At 44.9% G+C, this 22,659-nt stretch overlaps 1 protein-coding gene across 1 annotated transcript; it reads left to right on the forward strand.

Annotated features, from left to right (window-relative positions):
* The first annotated feature begins 610 nt into the window (after positions 1-610).
* On the forward strand, positions 611-21,654 carry PFDN5 (prefoldin subunit 5). The gene is made up of 6 exons (XM_068267198.1): positions 611-723; positions 5,421-5,523; positions 5,620-5,651; positions 12,573-12,647; positions 14,552-14,657; positions 20,678-21,654. The coding sequence occupies exons 1-6, from the start codon at positions 652-654 to the stop codon at positions 20,746-20,748; spliced, it is 459 nt and encodes a 152-aa protein (XP_068123299.1). The 5' UTR covers positions 611-651; the 3' UTR covers positions 20,749-21,654.
* The last annotated feature ends 1,005 nt before the right edge of the window (positions 21,655-22,659 follow it).

Genomic DNA, 22,659 nt, shown 5'->3' on the forward strand with positions numbered 1-22,659 from the left:
ATGAGCTTGCTGGTTAGTCTGTACCTCTCGGTTTACAAGCCCTACTCCATAGAGCCAAATTAATCCATGCCATGCACTGATGAGGATCAAACAATCCGAAACAGTCTGTATGCATGTTGGATTATTATGGCTCTGTACAATTTAACAAGCTGACACATCATTGCAATCCAGCGGTTCTGGAGGTGTGTTAAGCTTCTAAGGGTACAATGGTTAATTTGCATATATTCAGCAGTGATGCACTGGGAGACATCTCGAGCTCACTCCAACCTGAATTATCGCAAATTCTTTCTGTTTTAGGAAAGCAAATTTTTGTTTTTCTTAACATCTTAGTAAGGGGGCTTTTAGGACCATTGTAGTCCCTTACACACTCCAATGAGTTCTGGGTCACCATGAGCTTGCTGGTTAGTCTGTACCTCTGTAGTTATCTGTAGTTACAACAGTGTTTGGAGAGTTCGATACTGCTAATAACTTCAAAATTTAACTGATTTCATCACTGAGCAACATATGTGATAGAGCTCCCCCATGTGGGAGACCACAGAAAGGGAGGTGAGGACAGTGGGCGGGGCTGAGGCGCTCTCTCTCTAGTGTGTCGGGTTGGTAGCTAAGCTGCAGCGCTGCGTGCTGAGGGCGTTCTCCTCCTCCTCCTCCAAGATGGCGCAGACTGTGAACATCACCGACTTGTCTCTGCCGCAGCTGGAGGGACTGAAGGGGCAGCTGGACCAGGTACGTGGGGCATATGGAGGGGCCGTACTGCCCGAGCAGGCAAGAGAAGGCGGCTTTGCTGCAGTCTTGGGACTACTACAAGTCTCAGCAATGCTGCACGCTGTCTCTGTGGGGAGTCATGGTAAGCTTGGCCTGTTTCCATATAGAGGCATGTAACGCCTTGCGCATGCCATCTATTGTATTTTTTTGTCTTTCCCAGTTGCTATGTAAAAATCCTCTAAAGCATGAGGGTGTCTGTTGATCGTTCCCTTTTCTCTCAGTTGTATAGGGACAGGATGTATCAGTCTGTGCAGGGAACATCATTGGCAGTAGAAAATTGTAATAACTTTTGTTAAATGTATCAAGTGATCATTCAAGGTAGAAGATCATTTCACGACTGCTGCATGAACCACCAAATGTTCAAACTCGTCAGTTTTGAACTCCTGAAGAGACAGCCTTGACAGGTTGCCCCAACTCATTGCCCGAAATATCTGGAGTGCTGGGTCATCTAAATTCATTATTCCCCCTCTTCACCCTGCTGTGCCATCGTCCCTACTCCCCCTCTACAGCAGCAGAATGTGTAGCTATCCCATAGGCTAGTGATGCATCTGTACAGCACTTAATCCTAACCATTGCTCAAGGGATAAGGTGCCAGTCCCTGCAGGTGACAGTAATTGTAGTTGTGTGTTTGCACCCTAAAGTCTTGTACACCTGTATGAGGCATGTACCTGGCAGGGATCGGGACTTGATGCCTCTGGTGCAATTACAGGGTTGACACCGTACAGAAGCATTGCTAGCCTATAGACTAGTGAAATTTTGTAGCTATAAGGAGCAGCGTGGGAGTGACATCATGCTGCAGCTTGCAGCTAGGATGAGTGGGGAGAATAATGCTCTCAGCCTGTGATCAGCTGTATTGGTCTGCCTGACTGGCCAAGGCATTAGGGGCTGCTGTATACCCACTAGATTCTTGGCAGAGGCAGTTATGGGGCCATATCGGCCCGAGTTTCTAGCATGTGTATGAGGCTTATGGATTTGTAATTGAACTGATGAAGATAATGAAGTTAAAGAGGAACTGTAACGACAAAACGTCCCCTGGGGGGTACTCGCCTCGGGTGGGGGAAGCCTCCGGATTCTAATGAGGCTTCCCACGCCGTCCTCCATCCCTCAGGGGTCTCGCTGCAGCCCTCCGTGCAACGGTGACGTCAATATTTACCTTCCCGGCTCCTGCGCAGGCGCTCTGACGGCTGTTGGCTCCGAAGTAGGCGGAAATACCCGATCGCCGTCGGGTCTGCTCTACTGCGCAGGCGCAAGTTTCCGGTGCCTGCGCAGTAGAGTGGACCCGACGGAGATGGGGTATTTCCTTCTATTTCCGTGCCGAAAGCAGCTACAGCGCTTCCGCTGGAGCCAGAAAAGGTAAATATTGAATCTAGTCGGGTCTGTCGCCGGCTGTTCGGAGGGCTGCAGCGAGACCCCCGTGGGACAGAGGATGGCGTGGGAAGCCTCATTAGGATCCGGAGGCTTCCCCCACCCGAGGTGAGTACCCCCCAGGGGAGGCTTTTGATGTTACAGAGTCTCTTTAAAGGACTTATGAGGCGAAGACGGTAAAAAAAAAAAAAAAAAAAAAAGTTGAATACCTATTCCGTTTTATGACCCTTAGGGGACGCTATCCGCATTCCCCCTTTCATTCCGCCGTGTTTGTATAACAATTCCCAGGCTTGGGTGGGAGTCCTCAGCTTCCCCCACTGAAGATGGCCTCCGGGTCCCGCCGTGGCTGCGCAGTTCTCACAGCTGCAAGTGCGGCTGCGCAGCTCTAAGTCCTCCTCCAGCTTCGACCTCATTCCTGGCATTCTCGCATGCTTTATGTACGGCCATCTTCAGTGGGGAAGCTGTGGATGACCCAAGGGATCGGGCCGGGGGTAGCCGGCACCCCCACCCACCCCGAACATGGGAATTGCTATACAAACACGGCGGAATGAAAGGGGGGGGGGGGGGGTGCGGATAGCGTCCCCTAAGGGTCATAAAACGTAATAGGTATTTACATTTTTTTTACCGTCCTTGCCTCGTAAGTCCTTTAAAGAGAGTCTGAAGTGAATATAAATCCTGCTTTTTACTTGCTATTTAGCTGAGTCTTCATGGTTTTTTTTTTTTTTTTTTACTTACCCGAGGCTTACTCAAGCCCCATAAGCATGGATGTGTCCCTCACTGTCCTCCCTTCAGCCACAATCTTCCCCGGTAAGTGGCTCAGTGACGTCAGCAGCGGTCCTTCTGTGCAATCACGGAGGGCCCTGGCTGACGTCACTCAGACTGAGTCTGACTGAGCCGCGTAACGGGAGTTGACTGCAGCTGAACGGTGGATGCATCCATGCTTATGGGGCTTGAGGAAGCCCGGGTAAATAACAAAAAAACAGCAGGAAGACTCATCTCTGAGTCTCTCTAAGCAGTATGAGGAGAGGGGAAACGCTGCATTCCTGCGGCAAAACGAGGGGTATATACTCCCCAAATACCGGGGCAAGATTCCACAACTTTCCAGGTCGTGGATTTTGCTGCCCGGGGAGGCAGAGCTTTGGGCTGTAGCCCTGTCTCTGCTGGAGTCAATCTCCGCGGATCTCCTCCTCTCCCTACCCCTCTCTGTAAAAGAAGATTGAGAAGGGCGGGGAGAGGCGGCGATCAGCAGAGATTGACTCCAGTAGAGGCAGAGCTACAGCGCAAAGCTCTGCCTCTTACAGGAAGCGCACCCCGCATTTTGCCCTGGGGATTTGGCGGGTATAAAGCCCTCATTTTGCTGTGCATATGCGGCGTTTCACCTCTCCTCATACTGCTTAAGCTAAATAGCAGGTAAAAAGCAGGATTTATTTTCGCTTCAGTCCCTCTTTAAGACACTAGATTCTGCATTTGCTGACTTTTTGTGATTGCTGTCTGTGGCTTTGCTGGAGTTCTGTTGAGATTGCAACAGCGCTCCCCTTTGTGTATGGTCATATTGTACCTGTGCAGTAACAGAGCTACTCATATATAATGCTGGGTACACACTATGAGATTTTATGGTCGATTTACTGTCAGATCGATTATTTTCAACATGTCCGCTATGCATTTCGATCGAGGTTTACTAGGAAATCGATCGGACAATGCTCGGAAATCGGGCATGTTGGAAATCGATCTGACAATAAATCAACCATAAAATCTCATAGTGTATACCCAGCATAAGCAGCTTCAGCTTACTGCACAGGGACAGTTGTACTTGTAAAATGTACCTGAGATGAGCTAATGGACTACAGTGCATGCGCGGTCCTGACTGCACACAACCTCTGATTTTGCTTTCATGGCAGGGAGTGTTCTCTGCATGTGCATTTCGCTATATACACGGTACAATATAAAAATGTTAAATTTTCCCGTTTATTTGACCAAAATGATCGAATTGAATGAAAGTATAAAATAATCTTTTTTTGATCAAGAAAAGTATCGATTTTTTTCCTTAAAAATCCGATTGGACATGTTGGAAAAATCTTTATATTCAATCTAAGGGATTAATTGAACAAAATGATCTAATTATAAAAAATTGTGCCATGTATGGGCACCATAAGACTCACTTCATTTGTGCGGAATGCTCCAGGGCATGGTAGCCTGATGGAGTAGATACACGGCCTGTAACAGTGCCTGCGCAGTGTCCCACAACCCAGGTGGACACAGGAGCACAGCGGATTGGACCGGAAGGACATCAAGGGAGCTGATGGACTACAGGGGGTTGGAGGAAACCCAAGTAAATAAAAAATCTTTTAAATCTGTTCATCTCAGGTTTACTTTAACCCCCCCCCCCCCCCCCCAGCGGATTTTAGGGTCTTAGACCCTAAAATCAGGAAAAAAATCATGCTGCCAGAACGCCTGCAGCAGCCCCAGCTCTCTCACATCCCTGGGCTCCATGACCGATGACCGTGATCTCACCAGAGTGATTCGGAGGACAGCTACCAACGTCTGGATCCCCTAGAATGTGGGTAAAATGCCCATTGCGCGCTATACTCTGCACAGAGATCCTGGCGGCTAGCCCGAGTGTAGCTCGGGATTACCGCAAGGGAGGTTAAAGTATACCTTACTCGAAACAAAGCTACCTAAGGTAAGTACAGGGGTATGTTCATGCTGGATCCACATACTAAGGATGAATGGTTGCATATTTGCAAGATGTGAAACTGTACCCCCTCTGGTCCAAGGAGGGGACAACAGCTGTGCAGGAAGGGATTAATGTACCAGGATGGCCACCGCTTTCTGCAGTGTTCCGGACTGCACCCTATCCTCCCAATACATCCTTCACAGCGGCAGTTCAGTTAAAATAATACTTTATTTTTGGCAGTCCCCTCCTTAGGCTCAAGTAGGTATAGTTTCACTTCTTGCAAAACTGCTCAGTCATACCAAATACATCTGTGCATTGTCTGTTTCTCACCTTGGTCACCATAATTACTCCATGAAAGATTTGACTATTAGCTAAAGTCATATTTTCAGATAGGAAGAGCTGTAGTGCTCCCTTCTATCACTCTCCCCATCCTCCTCTTCACTGTTCAATGCACTCCCCATTTTTCAGTGCTGACGTTTGTTTGCTTGTGGAGCAGTATGGGCCGAGGGGGTGAGCAGAGTGTTTTGCAGCTCTCACACAAGTAGTACTATTTACTATTTTAGTTGTTAGGACCATTTTGTCTGCTAAAGTCTACATGAAGCCTGTTTCTCTGTTGTAGGAGGTAGAGTTCCTGTCTTCATCCATTGCCCAGCTAAAAGTGGTGCAAACCAAGTTTGTAGAGGCCAAGGAATGTCTGAATACGCTCAATAAAAGCAATGAAGGTAGGTGGTTAGTTTGTTTGTTTTTTCTTTTTTAGAGGGAATGTGGAGGGGGAGCACAACAGTACACTAATATTATTTTTTTACTTTTCTTTGCAGGGAAACCAGTGCTTGTTCCTTTGACAAGTTCTGTATCCTTTTTCACTTGGTTTATTATATAGTCGTTTGAAAAATACGACAAAGAAAACATTTTTATTTTCTGTTGGTAGTGGAATCTTATGATTATGTTAGTACAACAAATAAGTGACCTCATATACAAATGAAACATGCAAAATGAGGTATTTTTACTGACCACAAAGAATCCATACAAAATAATACTACAGGTGCTTAACCATGTTGGCCTTTTGGACCTATAATATACGTACGGTATGTCCAAAAGGCCACATGTGCAATCGCTGCGGTTCGTTAGCCCGGGGATCAATGAATCGGGACATGGTGCCCGATTATTGATCCCTTTCCCCGGCAGAAAAAGCGACGGCTTCTCTCGGAAGCCTCGCTCTTTCTGCCTCTTGCGTCCCCCCTACGTCCCTCTAAGTGTACATATTATGCTTAGAGTGACGTAATGTAAACAAACTCATGGTTGCAATCTTGTGGCCAAATAGTAAAACTACATGTACATGTTAAAAAAAAACAAAACACATTTACATTCAAAAATTACTATTTACATCCCACCCTCCCAAAAATACCTAAATAAAATGTTTAATAAAAAAAAATTACAAAAAAAAGTAAATATTTACCTAAGGGTCTAAACTTTTTAAAGGAACACTGTAGGGGGGTCGGGGGAATATGAGTTGAACTTACCCGGGGCTTCTAATGGTCCCCCAAAGACCTCCTGTGCCCGCACAGCCACTCACTGATGCTCCCGTTCACTTCTGGAATTTCAGACTTCAAAGTCAGAAAACCATTGCGCCTGCATTGCCGTGCCCTCGTTCCTGCTAAGGTCACCAGGAGCGTACTGCGCAGGCCCAGTATGGTCTGTGCCTGCGCACTACGCTCCTGGTGACATCAGCGGGAGCGAGGGCACAGCAACGCAGGCGCAGTGGCTTTCAGACTTTAAAGTCTGAAACTCCAGAAGTGAACTGGAGGCGGGGCTGGAGCATCGGTGAGTGGCTGTGCAGGCACAGGATGTCTGCGGGGGACCATTAGAAGCCCCAGTTAAAGTGGACTCCAATAAAAAATACAAGATTTCAGAAATCTAGTTTCTAAATTATAATAAACAGCAGCCTTTTTTCAGTTGCATGATGACAAATATAAAATATTTTACATTTATTGGAGGAACCCCTCCCTTCCTTTCAAATTGCCGGGACAAAATCCGGCAAACTGGTGGAATAGATAGTGTCCGGCAATGGAGGAATTGCTAATGGCTGCCCCCAGTATAATCCTAGTTATGAAAGGAGAAGGGTGAAAAGCATGCACTGAAATGCTCATAGGCTTGAAGGAGTGTTTATTTATCTTTGTATGTGTCAGAGTGGTGCAACTAAATATTTTTAATTAAAAAAAAAAAAGTTTGGTTTGGGTCCGTTTTTAAGTTCAACTCATTTTCCCCTGACCCCCCCCCCCCTACAGTATTCCTTTAAATATTCATGTAAAGATGAAATAATTCAAATAATTCTATTTTTTTTTTTTTATTATGAGCTTGTAAATAGTGATGGATGCAAAACGGAAAAAAATGCACTTTTATTTCCAAATAAAATATTGTCACCTTACAATGTGATAGGAACATAATTTAAACGGTGTAATACCCGGGACTATTAGGCAAATACAACACGTGGGTTTTAATTATGGAGGCATGTATTATTTTAAAACTATAATGGCTGAAAACTGAGAAATGTATTTTTTCAGTTTTTCTTATTCTTCCTGTTAAAATGCATTTGCAGTAAAGTAGCTCTTAGCTAAATGTACCACCCAAAGAAAGCCTAATTAGTGGTGGAAAAAACAGGATATAGATCAGTTATTTATTTATTGTATTTATAAAGCGCCAACATACGCAGCGCTGAAGTTCATTGTGATAAGTAGTGATAAAGTTATAAGCGAATGAATGGGAGGTGAAAATTGCTCAGATGCGTAAAGTGAAATGCGACTGAGGACTGAAGTGGTTAAAGGACTTCCAAGACCCCCCAAAAAATGTGTAATGGAGTACATACTTCTGTTACTAATGGCATCCTTTGACAGAGGGCGTCCTCCGTTTTGAGTCCCATTAATAGGCTCTGACTAGTACTAGTCAGGACCTTTGAACAGGAAGTAATTCCCTGTTCAAAACCACTCCAGGTGCATTCCTGCAGGTTTTCCAGAGCTGCCACTGCCATTAGGCAACTCTAGCTCCCTGGCCATGGTCGCGCCCCCTGCCGCTCTCCTGCCTCCCTGCACGCTGTGAGACACTCACAAAAGTGAAAGTGGGCCAGTACGGTCCACAGGAGCAACGGTTTTTGCAGCTACCTGATCCGCTGAGCCCACTACGGGCTCTCTTTTTAAAGAAAACCTGAACTGAAAATTAAGTCAAAATAAACATGCACTAGTCATACTTACCTCTTGTGTAGTCTAATTAATCTTTCTCCTCTCCTGCATCCCGTTTGTCCACTGTGATCAATGAAATTCTCTGTCCACCATTTTGAAACTGGACATTACTCCATAACAGCTTTCTGGTCAGCACACCGTTAAACTGTAACATCACCCACTTGAGCCATGGGGAAACATGGACACATCAGTTCTCCTCTCAGCTATAACTGACAGCAACTGATATATTTCAGTTTTGACAAAATGTTGTCAGAACTGGAAGGGATCTTTGGCCTCAATTCACTAAGCTTATCTCCTGTCTTTAATAACTCTTCTAGAGTTGTTACCATGGTGATAAGGCATGTAGTATTCAGGAAACATTTTACCTCAGGCAAGCCTAAAGTTAACTCTTCTGTCTTTAAGTTAACTCTCCAATCCTTAAAATAACTCCAGAGTTAAAGACAGGCGTGTGAAAATAACTACAGAGGAGGTAACTTAAGGAATGAAGAGATAAGATAACTCTCTCACTGTGTGGAGGTAAGTTTTCTCTTGCCTTATTATCTCCAGCATGATCTTAGTGAATTGAGTCCAATGGCCTCAATTCACTAAGATCATGCTGGAGATAATAAGGCAAGAGAAAACTTACCTCCACACAGTGAGAGAGTTATCTTATCTCTTCATTCCTTAAGTTACCTCCTCTGTAGTTAATTTACCTCCTCTGTAGTTATTTTCACATGCAGTTAATTAACAGCCTGTCTTTAACTCTGGAGTTATTTTAAGGATTGGAGAGTTAAATTAAAGACAGAAGTTAACTTTAGGCTTGCCTGAGGTAAAATGTTTCCTGAATACTACATGCCTTATCACCATGGTAACAACTCTAGAAGAGTTATTAAAGACAGGAGATAAGCTTAGTGAATTGAGGCCATTGTCAGAAGAAAATGGTGAGCTTCAGAGGAACTGATGGCAAGGTAACTATGTAATGTTCATTTGAAGTTACTGCGTGTTTATTTTAAATAATTTTACTCAGTACAGGTTCCCTTTAAGGGTCGCCATTCTGGGGGAGTTTTAGGGTTAGGCATCAGCAGGTGGTGTTTAAGGTTAGGCAGAGGGAGGGTTCTGTGTAGTTGTAGTACAAATATTATTTACCGATATTTTACTATTGTAAGATATTTGTAAATGTACAGATTTTGTACTTGCCGAAATTGAGCACCAACATTTCCCAGTGCCTCTTTTTCATGCACACATACCAGTTGCTTGGCAGTCCTGCACATCTTTTTGGTCAGTAGTGTCTGAATCACACACCTGAAGAAAGCATGCAGCAAATCTAGCACAACAACGCCTCTACTTTCTAAGAAAACTAAAGGAGCGCTAACCTCCCACAGAAGCTGCTGGTTAATTTCTACAGATGCACTATAGAAAGCGTTCTGACCAATTGCATGATGGCCTGGTACAACAGCTGCACGAAGGCTACTAGAGAAGCCCTGCAGCGAGTTGTTAAAACAGCAGAAGCCATTATTGGCACTGAACTACCATCACTGGAACTTTTGTATAATACTCGCAGCTTGAGAAGGGCCAAAAACATTATCAAGGACAACACTTACCCTGGAAATGCCCTGTTTGAGCTCCTTCCATCAGGTAAACGTTTTAGATCAATCCGCACACAAACAGACTGAAAGACAGCTTTTTCCCATCCGCCATAAACTTGATAAACTCTGAATCCTCTCTGAAATAATTAACACTGTGTACAAATTGTTTAAACATCTGTAATACCTGGCATACTTGTATAATTTCTTCTCTTCCTTGTTACTATCACTAGCTTCCCTATATGCACCGTGGGGTTGTCATGAAAAGTAATTTCGTTGTTACACAATGACAATAAAGTGAATTGAATTGAAATGAAAAAAAAATTGAATTGAATCTAGTCAGACTATAGGACTGACTGTAGTAGTTTGAAATTGTCTTTTCACCCCAAACAGCATCTGGGTTTTTGTGTTACCACTTCCCAGGTGCACAAAAACAAGATTGAACATTAAAAGACATACAGGAAGGCTCCACATGACAGATGCATTTTGAGAGACATTATTTAACCTCCTTGCCGGTCTAATTCCCCCGGCAAGGAGGCAGCGCAGCACTTTAAAAAAAAAATAAAAAATCATGTAGCGAGCCCAGGGCTCGCTACATGATAGCCGCTGAGCAGCGGCAGCTCCGCAGCCACTCTGATCGCTTCCGGCGATCGGAGTAAGCAGGAAATCCCGTTCAGAACGGGGTTTCCTGCTGGGCTTCCCCGGTCGCCATGGCGACGGGGCGGGATGACGTCGGGACGTCATAGGGAATCCAGGGCCACCCCTCAGCGCTGCCTGGCCCTAATTGGCCAGGCTGCGCAAGGGGTCTGGAGGGGGGGCGGCGCGACGTTGCGGATAGCAGCGGATTGGCGGCGATCGGATGTTACAAGCAGCTAGCAAAGTGCTAGCTGCTTGTAACAAAAAAAAAAATTATGCAAATCGGCCCAGCGGGGCCTGAGAAATCCTCCTGCGCAGGTTACCCCAAACTGAGTTCGGGATAACCGGCAAGTTACAAAGAGAGGTTACAAAGAGAATAAATGTCAGCCTCCATATGTCTCTCACCTCGAGATCTCCTTAAAGGATACCCCAACTGAAATGTGACATAATGAGATAGACATGTGTATGTACAGTGCCTAGCACACAGATAACTATGCTGTGTTCCTTTTTTTCGTTCTCTGCCTGAAAGAGTTAAATATCAGGTATGTAAGTGGCTGACTCAGTCCTGACTCAGACAGGAAGTGACCACAGTGTGACCCTCACTGATAAGAAATTCCCCTTTTTTACCTCTTTCTTGCTCTCAGAAGCCATTTTCTGCTAGGAAAGTGTTTTATAGTTGTAATTTCTTATCAGTGAGGGTCACACTGTAGTCACTTCCTGTCTGAGTCAGGACTGAGTCAGCCACTTACATACCTGATATTTAACTCTTTCAGGCAGAGAAAGAAAAAAAGGAACACAGCATAGTTATCTGTGTGCTAGGCACTGTACATACACATGTGTATCTCATTATGTCACATTTCAGTTGTGGTATCCTTTTAAAGTGAATGGGAACCGCATTTTTTTAAAAAATGAAGCAAATGCTTACCTAAGGAGGGGGAAGGCTCTGGGTCATATAGAGCCTTCTGTCTCCTCTCTTGGTGCTCTCTATCCTGTGCTGGCTCCCCCCGTTTAAATCCCCCGCCGAAAGGGTATTTGGAAGTCTTCGGGAGCCGTGTCCTCCCGAAGACATGCGGCTCCTACCTGCACACACGTGAGCGTGCAAGAGAGCGTGCTTGCGCAGGTGCAGTACAGGGCCGCCCTTCTTCAGGAGCACTCGGCCGGATAAAGCAGGATTTGACTAATTTAGTCAAATACTGCTACCGGGCGAGCCAGCACTGGATCGAGGGGACCAGGAGAGGAGCCGGAAGGCTCTATAGGACCCACAGCCTTCCCTCCTCCTTGGGTAAGTATATGTCTCATTTTTTTAAATGCAGTTCCCATTCACTTTAAAGAGAATCTGTAACGTTAAAACGTCCCCTGGGGGGTACTCACCTCGGATGGGGGAAGCCTCAGGATCCTAATGAGGCTTCCCACGCCGTCTGCCGTCCCTCGGGGGTCTCGCTGTAGCCCTCCGTACAGCGGTGACGTAATATTTACCTTTGCAGGCTCCTGCGCAGGCGCTCTGGCTGCTTTCGCTCCGAAGGAGGCGGAAATACCCGATCTCAGTCGGGTCCGCTCTACTGCGCAGGCGCAAGTCTCCGGCGCCTGCGCAGTAGAGCGGACCCGACTGAGATCGGGTATTTCCGCCTCCTTCGGAGCGAAAGCAGCCACAGCGCCCCCGCTGGAGCCTGAAAAGGTAAATATTGAATTGAACAGTCGGCACAGTCGCCGGCTGTTCGGAGGGCTGCAGCGAGACCTCCGTGGGACAGAGGACGGCGTGGGAAGCCTCATTAGGATCCTGAGGCTTCCCCCACCCGAGGTGAGTACCCCCCAGGGGATCTTTTTGTCGTTAGAGTCTCTTTAAAGGATATCCCTGTATGCAGATTTACTTACTGAAGTTTTTTCCAGCCCCTAGTGTTGCTCCTCGGTGCAGCTCTGGTCTTCTAGGTCCCGCTATGAGCTCGGTAGTTTTCGCTGACCCATGGAGTCAAAGGCTTCTACGTAGGTGCGCGCATGCCGCCGGAAGTGTTCTGCATAGGAGCTGTAACCCGTGCTTCGGTCACATTAAAATGTGACAGTGGGACCCTGGAGGAGAATGGACCGCCAGCGATGGATCACATATACTTCTAGGGGCTGGAAGTGTGAACCTTCCCTAAGGGATACAGGTAACTGGCTACGTCAGTGTTCCATCGTAACGATCACCTAATTCATTACATGGAATGAAGCAAGAAAAGAAGTGCATTAGTCAGATTGTCGAACACTACTTTCTATGCAAGATCTGATATTTTTGTGAATTAGATTTTAGTAATTCTGTTAAAGCTCTGGAATAGTGTTACTTGCCTTAACAGCTCTGTGCACTAGATGTACGTGCCTGGCACACTCAACAACGTGTCTAATGTGCTAGTTGATGTCGGGACTGGATACTATGTAGAAAAGGTAAGGTTTTTAATTTGTTTGAGCCATAGAAAGATAGTACTGTAGTAAAATGTGTTCTTTTTAAATAAACCGTAGAGGGGAAGAGTGTTTATATACTTGTGTGACTGAGCTATATGCCCTCATACCTCTCCAAGCTTCTTAGTGCATCGGGCCTCCCTCCGTCTTGCTGTTGTATGCCCCATTTGACAATCCAGTTGGATCTTCAGGGCACAACTCTGCAGACAAACAGATCCACAGAACGGTACCATGCTTTTCTTTGTAATAGTGATGAGCTAGAGACTACTAACTGATGAAATCTGAATGGGTTTCATTCGGATTTCATCCTCCTAATTTAGTGCATCTGAGCGGCATGTTTGGGGGGGGGGGGGGTTTAAACTTACCCAGCAGGTGTCTTCTTTAATCCAAGCCGCTTCACGTGACTACTACGCTTCCTTCTTCAACCCGGAGATTGGAACGCAGCGTGAGAGGTGCCGTTGGTTGGATTAAAGGAGATGTCTCCTGGGTAAATTTAAACCCCCCCCACCCCCCATCCGTTGTTAAAGAGAACCCGAGGTGGGATTTACTTATGCTAGTGGGGCACAGAGGCTGGTTGTGCACACTAAAACCAGCCTCTGTTGCCTCATGGTGTGCCTCCAAGACCCCCCTGCGCGCTGCTATACCCCCGCAGTGCTGGCGACATGCAGTGTGTCGCCAGCACAATGTTTACCTCTCGCCTGTCTGTTAGCGCTGCTCCCCCGCCTCCTCCGTATCGGCGCTACCCGCCCGCGTCACTTCCCTCCAATCAGCGGGAGGGAACGGACACAGGCGGGTAGCGCCGATACGGAGGAGACGGGGGAGCGGCGCTAACAGACAGGCGAGAGGTAAACATTGTGGTGGCGACACGCTGCGTGTCGCCAGCACTGCGGGCCGGGGGGGTATAGCGGCGCGCAGGGGGGTCTTGTAGGCACACCATGGGGCAACAGCCTCTGTGCCCCACTAGCATAATAAAATCCCACCTCAGGTTCTCTTTAATCCGTAGCTTATCACTACTTTGTAATAATCCAGCTGGCACAACATTTTTGGACAGGGCTGTGTTGTCATTTATCTAATGAATGGCATGCATCCACTCTAAAGAGGCAGTGGACCACAGCTCATCCATGGAGGGGTACAGTACGTTTGTACAATTTGGTGTGCAGGACCAATTCTGAGTAGTGTGAACCAAGCCTTAAAATCTGTAATTTATATTTTTTTTATAAACCACCTCTGGTGGATACTTACCTCGGGAGGGGGAAGCCTCTGGATCCTTTCTCTATCCTCTTTTCTAACATGCCAGCCTCTGAACACCGGCAAGGTAAATATTCACCTACTGTGATCCAGCGCAAGCATAGTAGCGGCTTTCCTATCGGGCTCTATTTCCATCTAAGCCTGATCGGAAAGCCACACCTGCGCTGGAGCTGGAAAGGTAAATACTGCAGGTGCTACTGCGTCTTGTCAGCTGTGGTTTGGGGGGAGCCAGCACTGGTACCGAGGGACAGAGGATGGGGGAAGCCTCATTAGGATCAATAGGCTTCCCACCTCCTGAGGTAAGTGTCCCACGAGGGTTTTTTGTTTTGTTTTACTTAGTACAGTGTCTCTTTAGTTCTGGAAGGCACACAGAGTTTACCTCCATACAGTTGTGGGTATTTAGAGATGCAACAAGATTCCGATATTAGTACGATTAGTTTGCTTGTTTTGTACGGTATGTGTTCATTTTAAGGCCACTGTGTAGGGTTGAATTTGGATTTACTATCGCCTAGTATAGGCCTTCAAATTTCTCGGGTGATTTAAAATGTCAGACAGCTGAGCAAGGTTTTATTTTATGTACAATACTGCATTGTGACCTCTTCTAATGTTTACAATTGCTCTGAATTTCTAATTCTTTCCAGAGTGCTGAAGATGCCAAAAAATTCTTTAAGAGAAAGGTTGATTTCCTTACCAAGCAGATTGAGAAGATTCAACCAGCTTTACAGGAAAAGCATGCCATGAAACAAGGTATGCTTAACCACTTCAGCCTTCAGTGTATTTTCACCTTATGCAGCCAAGCAATTTTTACATTTCAGCACTCCTCTTATTCATTTGCGTCACCAATTAGGCTTTCTTTGGGTGGTACATTTTGCGAAGAATTTTTTTTCTAAATACATTTTAACAGGAATATTAAAAAAAAATTGACAAATCATTTTTCCAGGACGTCTCAGGACAGCAACCCTGAGACTTGTCTCCCTCCATTTCCAACTGGACAGGATACTAGTTAAAAGAATTAACATAATTGATTAGGCAGGCACCCTACATAAGGCAACATTCCCTTACCCTCATCAGTTGTTTTCCTGTCCAGCAGGATGCTGGTTGTGTGGGGAGAGCTGGCCAACCATGATAGATTTCAGGAGCCGCGGCATACAAGTGTCCCCTATGTCAGCGCTGGTCAGGCGAGCCAGCGCGGGTGCTTGATGTCTGCATCGGCTTCTCCCCCAGTCTGTGTTACACGCCGGAGCGGCTTCCGCTGAAGGACGCGCGCAGAGGGACATGTGACTTCCGCATTACGTGACCAAGGAGAAAGTAGAATGCTTTCCATGGCTCGGCGTGCATCCCAGCGGACATCTCGCCGCATTTAGCCGCTGATTGAGCTAGTCTGCTCAGTAATGCGGTGGATTTCTAAGGTAAAGCAAACCTTTTCATTATGTTTGAGCGGAAACCTTCAGGTGACCTATTCAAGGGTTGTGCATCCTGGTCAGTCTTGTGTATGCTGACCATGGAAGCGTCCGCAGGCTCTTGCTCCCATAGTTCTGAGGAGTCAAGCTCCACTCCCTCTCTGGTATGTGTCTTCTGTTATAAGGCCTTTATACTGGCTATTATTTGAGGGTTATCAAGCACCCTCCCCTGGTTCCTCAGTTTTAACTTGGTTTCCATCCTGGAAACACCCAAGAGGAATAGATGCTGAGTTTATTTGGCCGGATGGATGTCCTCTTGGCAGCACTGCTCATGCATGAAATCCCTGGGCCACAAGCCATGGTCGGGAGACTGGTGCTGGTGGGGGAGTCCAATATAGGAGAACTAGACAGCATAAGAAATGGTACTGTTCCTGACGTTCTCCCCTATGCTGGAAATATGGGATCACAGACAAGAGCTTCCAAGCTTGTTCCAGCAGCAGGGATATTCACTCATATAGTTCACATTAGAGTGTGATTTTCCCCCTGTGTGTTTTACCCTCTCTCTTGTTTCCTCTATAATCTAGTGAGCTAATCGAAACTTGCAGGGCAATGATAGTTGCCAGGAGTCATTTGCTTCCCATTTGATTGGTCAGGCCTGCAGTAAACCTATGCTAGCTGTAGAGACCGACAATTGTTGAAGGGATGTACACTCACATGGTTGATTTTAGAGTGATGTTTCCTTGGTATAAGTTTATACTTTCTCTTGTCCTCTGTGTCCATGCAATCTAGCAGTGGGTGCAAAGCAGGAGGTGAAGGTGAATTGTTGCCATTGCAGCAATAGGCTTCCCCAGGGTTATAATAAGATGATTTGTCAACCATGAACTGCAGCGATGGGGATTGACAATCTATGGAAGTGAATCTCTGGGTAGTTTCAAGGAGTTCCTTGTTTCAAACTTGTTCAGATCTATTGTGCATTTGTTTCAGATCTGCATTGCATTTGTTTCAGATCTGTATTGCATTTGTTTCAGATCTGTATTGCATTTGTTTCAGAGCTGCATTGCATTTGTTTCAGAGCTGCATTGCGATTGTTTCAGAGCTGCATTGCATTTGTTTCAGAGCTGCATTGCATTTGTTTCAGAGCTGCATTGCATTTGTTTCAGATCTGCATTTAATTTGTTTCAGATCTGCATTACATTTGTTTCAGATCTGCGTTGCATTTGTTCTGATCTGTATTGCTTTTGTTTCAGAGCTGCATTGCATTTGTTCTGATCTGTATTGCTTTTGTTTCAGATCTGCATAGCATTTGTTTCAGATCTGCATAGCATTGGTTTCAGATCTGCATTACTTTTGTTTCAGATCTGCATAGCATTTGTTTCAGATCTGCATTACTTTGGTTCAGATCTGTATTGCATTTGTTTCTGATCTGCATTGCATTTGTTTCTGATCTGCATTACTTTGCTTCAGATCTGTATTGCATTGGTTTCTGATCTGCATTGCATTGGTTTCTGATCTGCATTGCATTGGTTTCAGATCTGCATTGCATTGGTTTCAGATCTGCATTGCATTTGTTTTGAATTTTGTTTGATTTGTCAAGCCTGCACTTAAACCTTTACTGGCTGTAGAGATTAACAATTTTTCAGTGAGATACACTCTTAGTATTTAGAGTGTAATTTCCCCTGTATGTTTTATCCCCTCTCTATATTCGGGCAAAGGTGAATGTAAAGCAGAGGGTTTTCAAGATTCTGGAATCTTAAGCAATGTGGACAGTAGATTTTTCCAGTATTATAAGTAATTGTTGAATCTGCACAAAGGGCAGTGCTCAGTCGTGTGGCAGATTTATTCAGCAGGGAAATTCACTGCCCATATAAATCTATGGGTCTGTGCACAGTGCGGGGTTGTACCTGATCGCATTATTCTAAAAAGCGGCATGCAGATTTGTAAAAAGGCCATGTCTGGTCTCCAGTGCAGTTCACACTGTTGCGTTACTATGCATGCATCATAAGCTTATCCACTGTAATCCTAGCCTAGAGCTATCATAGCGGTGGGTGTTGTCTTCCACTTAAAGAGGAACTCCCAGTGAAAGTTCTTCATTTTTACAATAATTATGTATAAATGTAGTCAGCTTTTGCCCATTTTAAAAGCTTCCCTCTCTTTTATTTACATTCTGACATTTATCAGATGGTGACGTTTTTACTGTTGGCAGGTGATGTAGCTGGAAGTACATGCTGCTTGTTCTGGCAGTTGGAAACAGCTGTAAACCGCTATTTCCCACAATGCAACGAGGTTCACAGACCGGAAACTGCCAGGAAAATAGTCCTCAGTCTCCTGTGGGAGGGGCTTCACCACAATATTAGACATACAGAGCCCCCTGATGAGGATCCATTTGTGAAAAGGAATAGATTCTCATGTAAAAGTGGGTATCAGCTACTGATTGGGATGAAGTTCAATTCTTGGTCACGGTTTCTCTTTAAAGGAGAAACTGTTAGGAAGCTGTTAAAACAGATTCCAAGAATGGCAAGTTGGATAAGACTAAGCTGTCAAACCTGATAAGCATGCAGTGTCTTCTGAAGCGGTGTCTAAATCTAGGAAATGTGCAGTGACCGTATGCCTGATTCTGCAGAACACCTGTGTCAATTATGCACTGAAAAGGTAGTGAAAGAGGAATCCCCTACATAGCTTAAAGATTTGATGGGATGGTTGAGATCAGAGATGTCCTTTGCTATTAAAGAAATTGAAGAATCTGCTTTCATACTTTCTAATTCAGATGTTACACCGACATTTACCCCTTCTACTTCTGATGCACCTATTGCTGGTCCTTCTAAATCCTCCTAACAGATCTCCTCAAGAGGTAGAGAGTCGAGGTTGATTCAGATAAATTTGATGTCTAAAGGGAGAGTGGATATCTATTATTGGAAGAGTTACCACAGGGCGAAGTAGACGCATCTGAGGGTAAAGGCGTTAAGTCTCAGAAATTCGTTTTTCCACAGAATTTATGAATGAGTTATTTGAAGCTATGCATAGGGCTATGGGCATTACCAAGGAACAAGAAGACCTATTACTATTGATCAAATGTACAAACGTTTATCTGACCTAAGATTGTATCTAAATTCCATAGATCTCAAGAGATCTTTTTACCATCTTTTTGCAGTAATTCATCAAATCGAAAGGAAGAAAGGTTGCACTGTCTAGGTGTTAAGAAGGTGTCTAATTGAATGAATATCTTCAGAGATCCAAGAATTGGAGGAAGTCCAATGCTTTGTTGGTTCTCTTTGCCGGAAAGCAGCCATCTAAAGAAACCTATTGCATGATGGATCAGACAAGCTATTGCTTTATCTTACTTGCACCAGGGCAAGCAGTTATCAGGACTAGCGAAAGGTCATTCAACCAGAGCGGTTTCTACTTCCTGGGCAGAGAGAGCAGGGGCTACTATTAATAAATCTGTGAAGCTGCAACCTGGTCAAGCCACAATACCTTTGTTAAGCATTATAGACTTGATTTAACCTCTAACTCTGACTTATGTTTTGGTAGAAGAGTTTTGCAGGCTGTAATCCCTCCCTAATTATGTCTTGTTTATCATCTCAGGGTTGCTGTCCTGAGACGTCCTGGAAAGACAAAACTTACTTACGGTAAGGTCTTTTCCAGGAGTCGGAAGGACAGCACCCTTACTACCCACCCTGATGTATTGTTAATAAAAATTATTTGAAGCATCATTCTGTGTGGTCTTTTTTATTACTGATGAGGGTAAGGGAATGTTGCCTTATGTAGGGTGCCTGCCTAATCAATTATGTTAATTCTTTTAACTAGTATCCTGTCCAGTTGGAAATGGAGGGAGACAAGTCTCAGGGTTGCTGTCCTTCCGACTCCTGGAAAAGACCTTACCGTAAGTAAGTTTTGTCTTTTCAGTTTTTGGCCATGATAGTTTTAAAATAATACATGCTACTATAATTAAAACCCACATTTTATTTGCCCATTTGTCCTGGTTATTTTATCCTGTTTAACTACCTAATGACCCAGGACCGCCTAACGCCTATTGGCGTCAAGTCCTGGGGGCGGAGATTGCAGGGGATTGTGCGCGCATCCCTGCTTGCTGAGCTCCGTCATCAGTCTCCCAGCAGCTAGAAGACTGTTCGGCATCTAATGACATGGTACAGCGCTGCGATCTATGGCAGCACTGTACACGGCAGTCCCCTCTGCAGGCACGAGAGTGATCGGCTATCATAGGCTGATGCCTATGACAGCCGATCGCGTTGATTGGCAGGGGAGGGAGCGAGCTCTTTGGCTGCAGTAGTATTGAGATCACGCCCCCCAAAAAACAAGCAGGCGATTAAGCCGGTCCAACATTAGTCAGAAACATCTGATCTGCATGCTTATTTGGCTTCTATGGATTAAAGTATTTAGAGGCAGATGATCAGAAGTACAGACAGGCAACTGGCATTGTAAATGCAATAAATATGGCAGCCTCCATATCCCTCTCAGTTCAGGTGTCCTTTAAGGGGAGCTTGAAACAAGACTCATGGAGACTGACTTTTATTTAATTTTATACAATACCAATTGATACATACAATGCCTGCCGATCCTGACTCTCTGCTTGTCTCAGGTGTGTGATTCAGACACCACTGATACCAGAATGATCAGCAGGATAGCCAGGCAGCTGGTATTGTTTAAAAGGAAGTAAAATATGACAACCTTACATTCGGTTCCCTTAAAGGATACTGAGGAGCTTAGAACTGTCAGACTTTCCCCAAGGGCCTTTATTAAACTAGCAGCCATCCTAATTTCGTCCTGATTGCAAACTTCAGTCCTGCTGCTTGTTTTATGTGCTTGAGTTCCTTGCGCAGGAAATTTGTGGTGCTATGCAGCTCTCTTGAGTGAAACCATGATAGAGTTGCAAAGGTATGAAAAAATCCACGGTATGATAAGTCTAAACAAAATAACATGGTATGATGGTGTACAGTATTATAGAATTTGGACCCGGGCTACCCCCTTACATTAAATGTGTAAATTTTTTTTGCTAATATAAATCAAAGCAAAGAAAGATTAACTAGAACTGAACGTCAAAAAAGTGCGTGAAACATGTAACGTTGGGCTTGGTGTACATCAGAACGTAAAACGTTGTGATGTAAAGTGTTACGGATAACCAGAGAGTTCCCCCCCCCATATAGGTAGCCAGAGGCCCCGTAATATAGGATGGGGGCTCTGGTTAATGAATTGTTCATTACCCTAATATCCCTTGAATCCAGGGGAACGTTATATAAAGTAGGCTTTTATTTAACCACATTGCTGCTCCCCAGGTAAGATCCTGTTTACATTCTAAAATTACTGTATATATTATAGTGCATGCATGCTCTAATTTTTCTCTCTCTGCAGCTGTCATGGAAATGATGAGCATAAAAATCCAGCAGTTGTCAAACGCCCAGGCGGGAACATCCAAGGCTTAGCCCAGACTCCAGAGGGTGCCCTAACTTCATACAGCAAATGGTTCAACATCCTCCTGCAGATAACCAGTCTCCTGGCCTTGTCTGCCAATGCAGTAAACCCCATCACTACAGCAGATGCCAGCCAAGCTACAACTCATGGACTGTGTGACAACTCTTCTGTTTCCTTCACCAAGGGGTTAATTCTTTTTTTTTTTTTTTTTGGAAATTTAAATAAATTCAAGTTTATTATTTTTTTTATTATTATTTCAGGCATGCAGATGCAGTGTTCCTAGTTGCAGTCTTTTACTTTAAAGTCAATGGGAACTGCTAGCAGATACTTACCTAAGGAGAGGGAAGGCTCTGGATCTTATAGAGCTTTCCTGCTCCAGAGCTGGCTCCCCAGTAGCAGTATTTGACCAATTTGGTCAAATACTGCTCTGTCTGAGGCTTCGGAAATCTTCAAGAGCCTGAGTGCTCCATACTGCGACTTCTCTCGCACACTTGCAGTATGGAGACACCTGTCTTTGGGAGGACTCTGCTCCCGAAGTTCCCTGCTGTGGGGGATTCAAATGGGGGAGCCATGCCTAACCATAACACCCCCCAGCTTATCTAATTTTGGGTACCTGTAGTTAGAGCCATTTTCTTAAACTGAGTCCTCGGATAATTTTTGTACCCACTCTATAGCCTTGCAAGAGTTGTGGAGTCAGAGGTTTCATTAACTGAGGAGTTGGATGATTTTTATACTGACTCCACAGCCCTGTTGCAGATGCTGGTTGGTGAACATATGATGCGGGAAGAGGGCCAAATTAGACCCATTGGGCTCATTTTGTCAGTCCATGGAAAATGGATAACGCTGTGCTTACGTACCTGAGTTTAGATATATTTTAAAAGGCACCTGAGGTGAAAATAAACTAATGAAATAAACAATTGTATCTATCCTCCTTCTCCTAAAAATAACTTTAGGTTTCCCACAGTTTTAAAATGTTTAAATCTACTTAAGTTTTTTTTTTCACTGTTTTAGCTCAGTGACACATTCATTGAAGTATGCAAGAGCTAAAATCTATGAACTTTGACCCTCTTTCCAGCTCTCAGAACTCATTTTCTGCTAGGAAAGTGTTTTATAGTTGTAATTACATATCAGTGAGGGTCACACTGTAGACTGACCCAGTCCTGACTCGGACAGGAGCTGCCACTTACCTGATTAACTCTTTCAGGCAGAGGAAGAAAAAAAACACCACAGCATAGTTTGTGTGCTAGGAACTGTGCATACACGTCTATCTTGTGTAACCTCAGGTATCCTTTAAGCACATGCTTCCTGCAGCTTGCTGTGGGCTGCCTCACCGTTCTTCTGGGCCGCTCTGTTCTATCGCAGTCAGCTTTGGCAGTCTGGGATTATTGTGCATGTGCGGTCCTGCCTGCATGCCTCCCTGGTCACATTCCTGAGGTCAGGAATGTTCTGCGCCCACACAGCTAGTTAAGGCTTGTAACTGCGCAGGCACAGAAAACTCCCAGCCACGGATTAACACTTAAAAAAAATGCTATAGGCAAAGAAGGAGCTATCCTGTTCTACTACTCCCTTCATTGGTGCCAATATACTGCCAGGCTGGACAACTGAGAGCAGAGGGTAGATTAAAGAAAAAAAAAAGTTCATGTATTTTAGCTCTAGAACACTTAAAGCGGACCTAAACCAAACTTTTTTTTTTATTAAAAATATTTAGTTGCACCACTGACACATACAAAGATAAACACTCCTTCAAACCTATGAGCATTTCACCCTTCTCTTTTTATAACTAGGGTTATACTGGGGGCAGCCATTAACAATTCCTCCATCGCCGGACACCACCTACTCCACCAGTTTGCTGGATTTTGTCCGGGCAATTTGAAAGGAAGGGAGGGGTTCCTCCAATAAATGTAAAATATGAAAAAAGGCTG

The sequence above is a fragment of the Hyperolius riggenbachi genome, chromosome 2 (assembly GCF_040937935.1).
Source record: "Hyperolius riggenbachi isolate aHypRig1 chromosome 2, aHypRig1.pri, whole genome shotgun sequence".
NCBI lineage: Eukaryota > Metazoa > Chordata > Amphibia > Anura > Hyperoliidae > Hyperolius > Hyperolius riggenbachi.

What these genes read in the sequence shown, in the direction of transcription:
- PFDN5 (XM_068267198.1), top strand. Translation starts at nt 652, where the DNA reads ATGGCGCAGACTGTGAACATCACCGACTTGTCTCTGCCGCAGCTGGAG. An exon ending in TTGTTCCTTTGACAAGTTCT is followed by an intron (nt 5,652 to 12,572) that starts GTATCCTTTTTC and finishes TCTGTGCACTAG; the next exon opens with ATGTACGTGCCTGGCACACT. An exon ending in AAAGCATGCCATGAAACAAG is followed by an intron (nt 14,658 to 20,677) that starts GTATGCTTAACC and finishes CTCTCTCTGCAG; the next exon opens with CTGTCATGGAAATGATGAGC.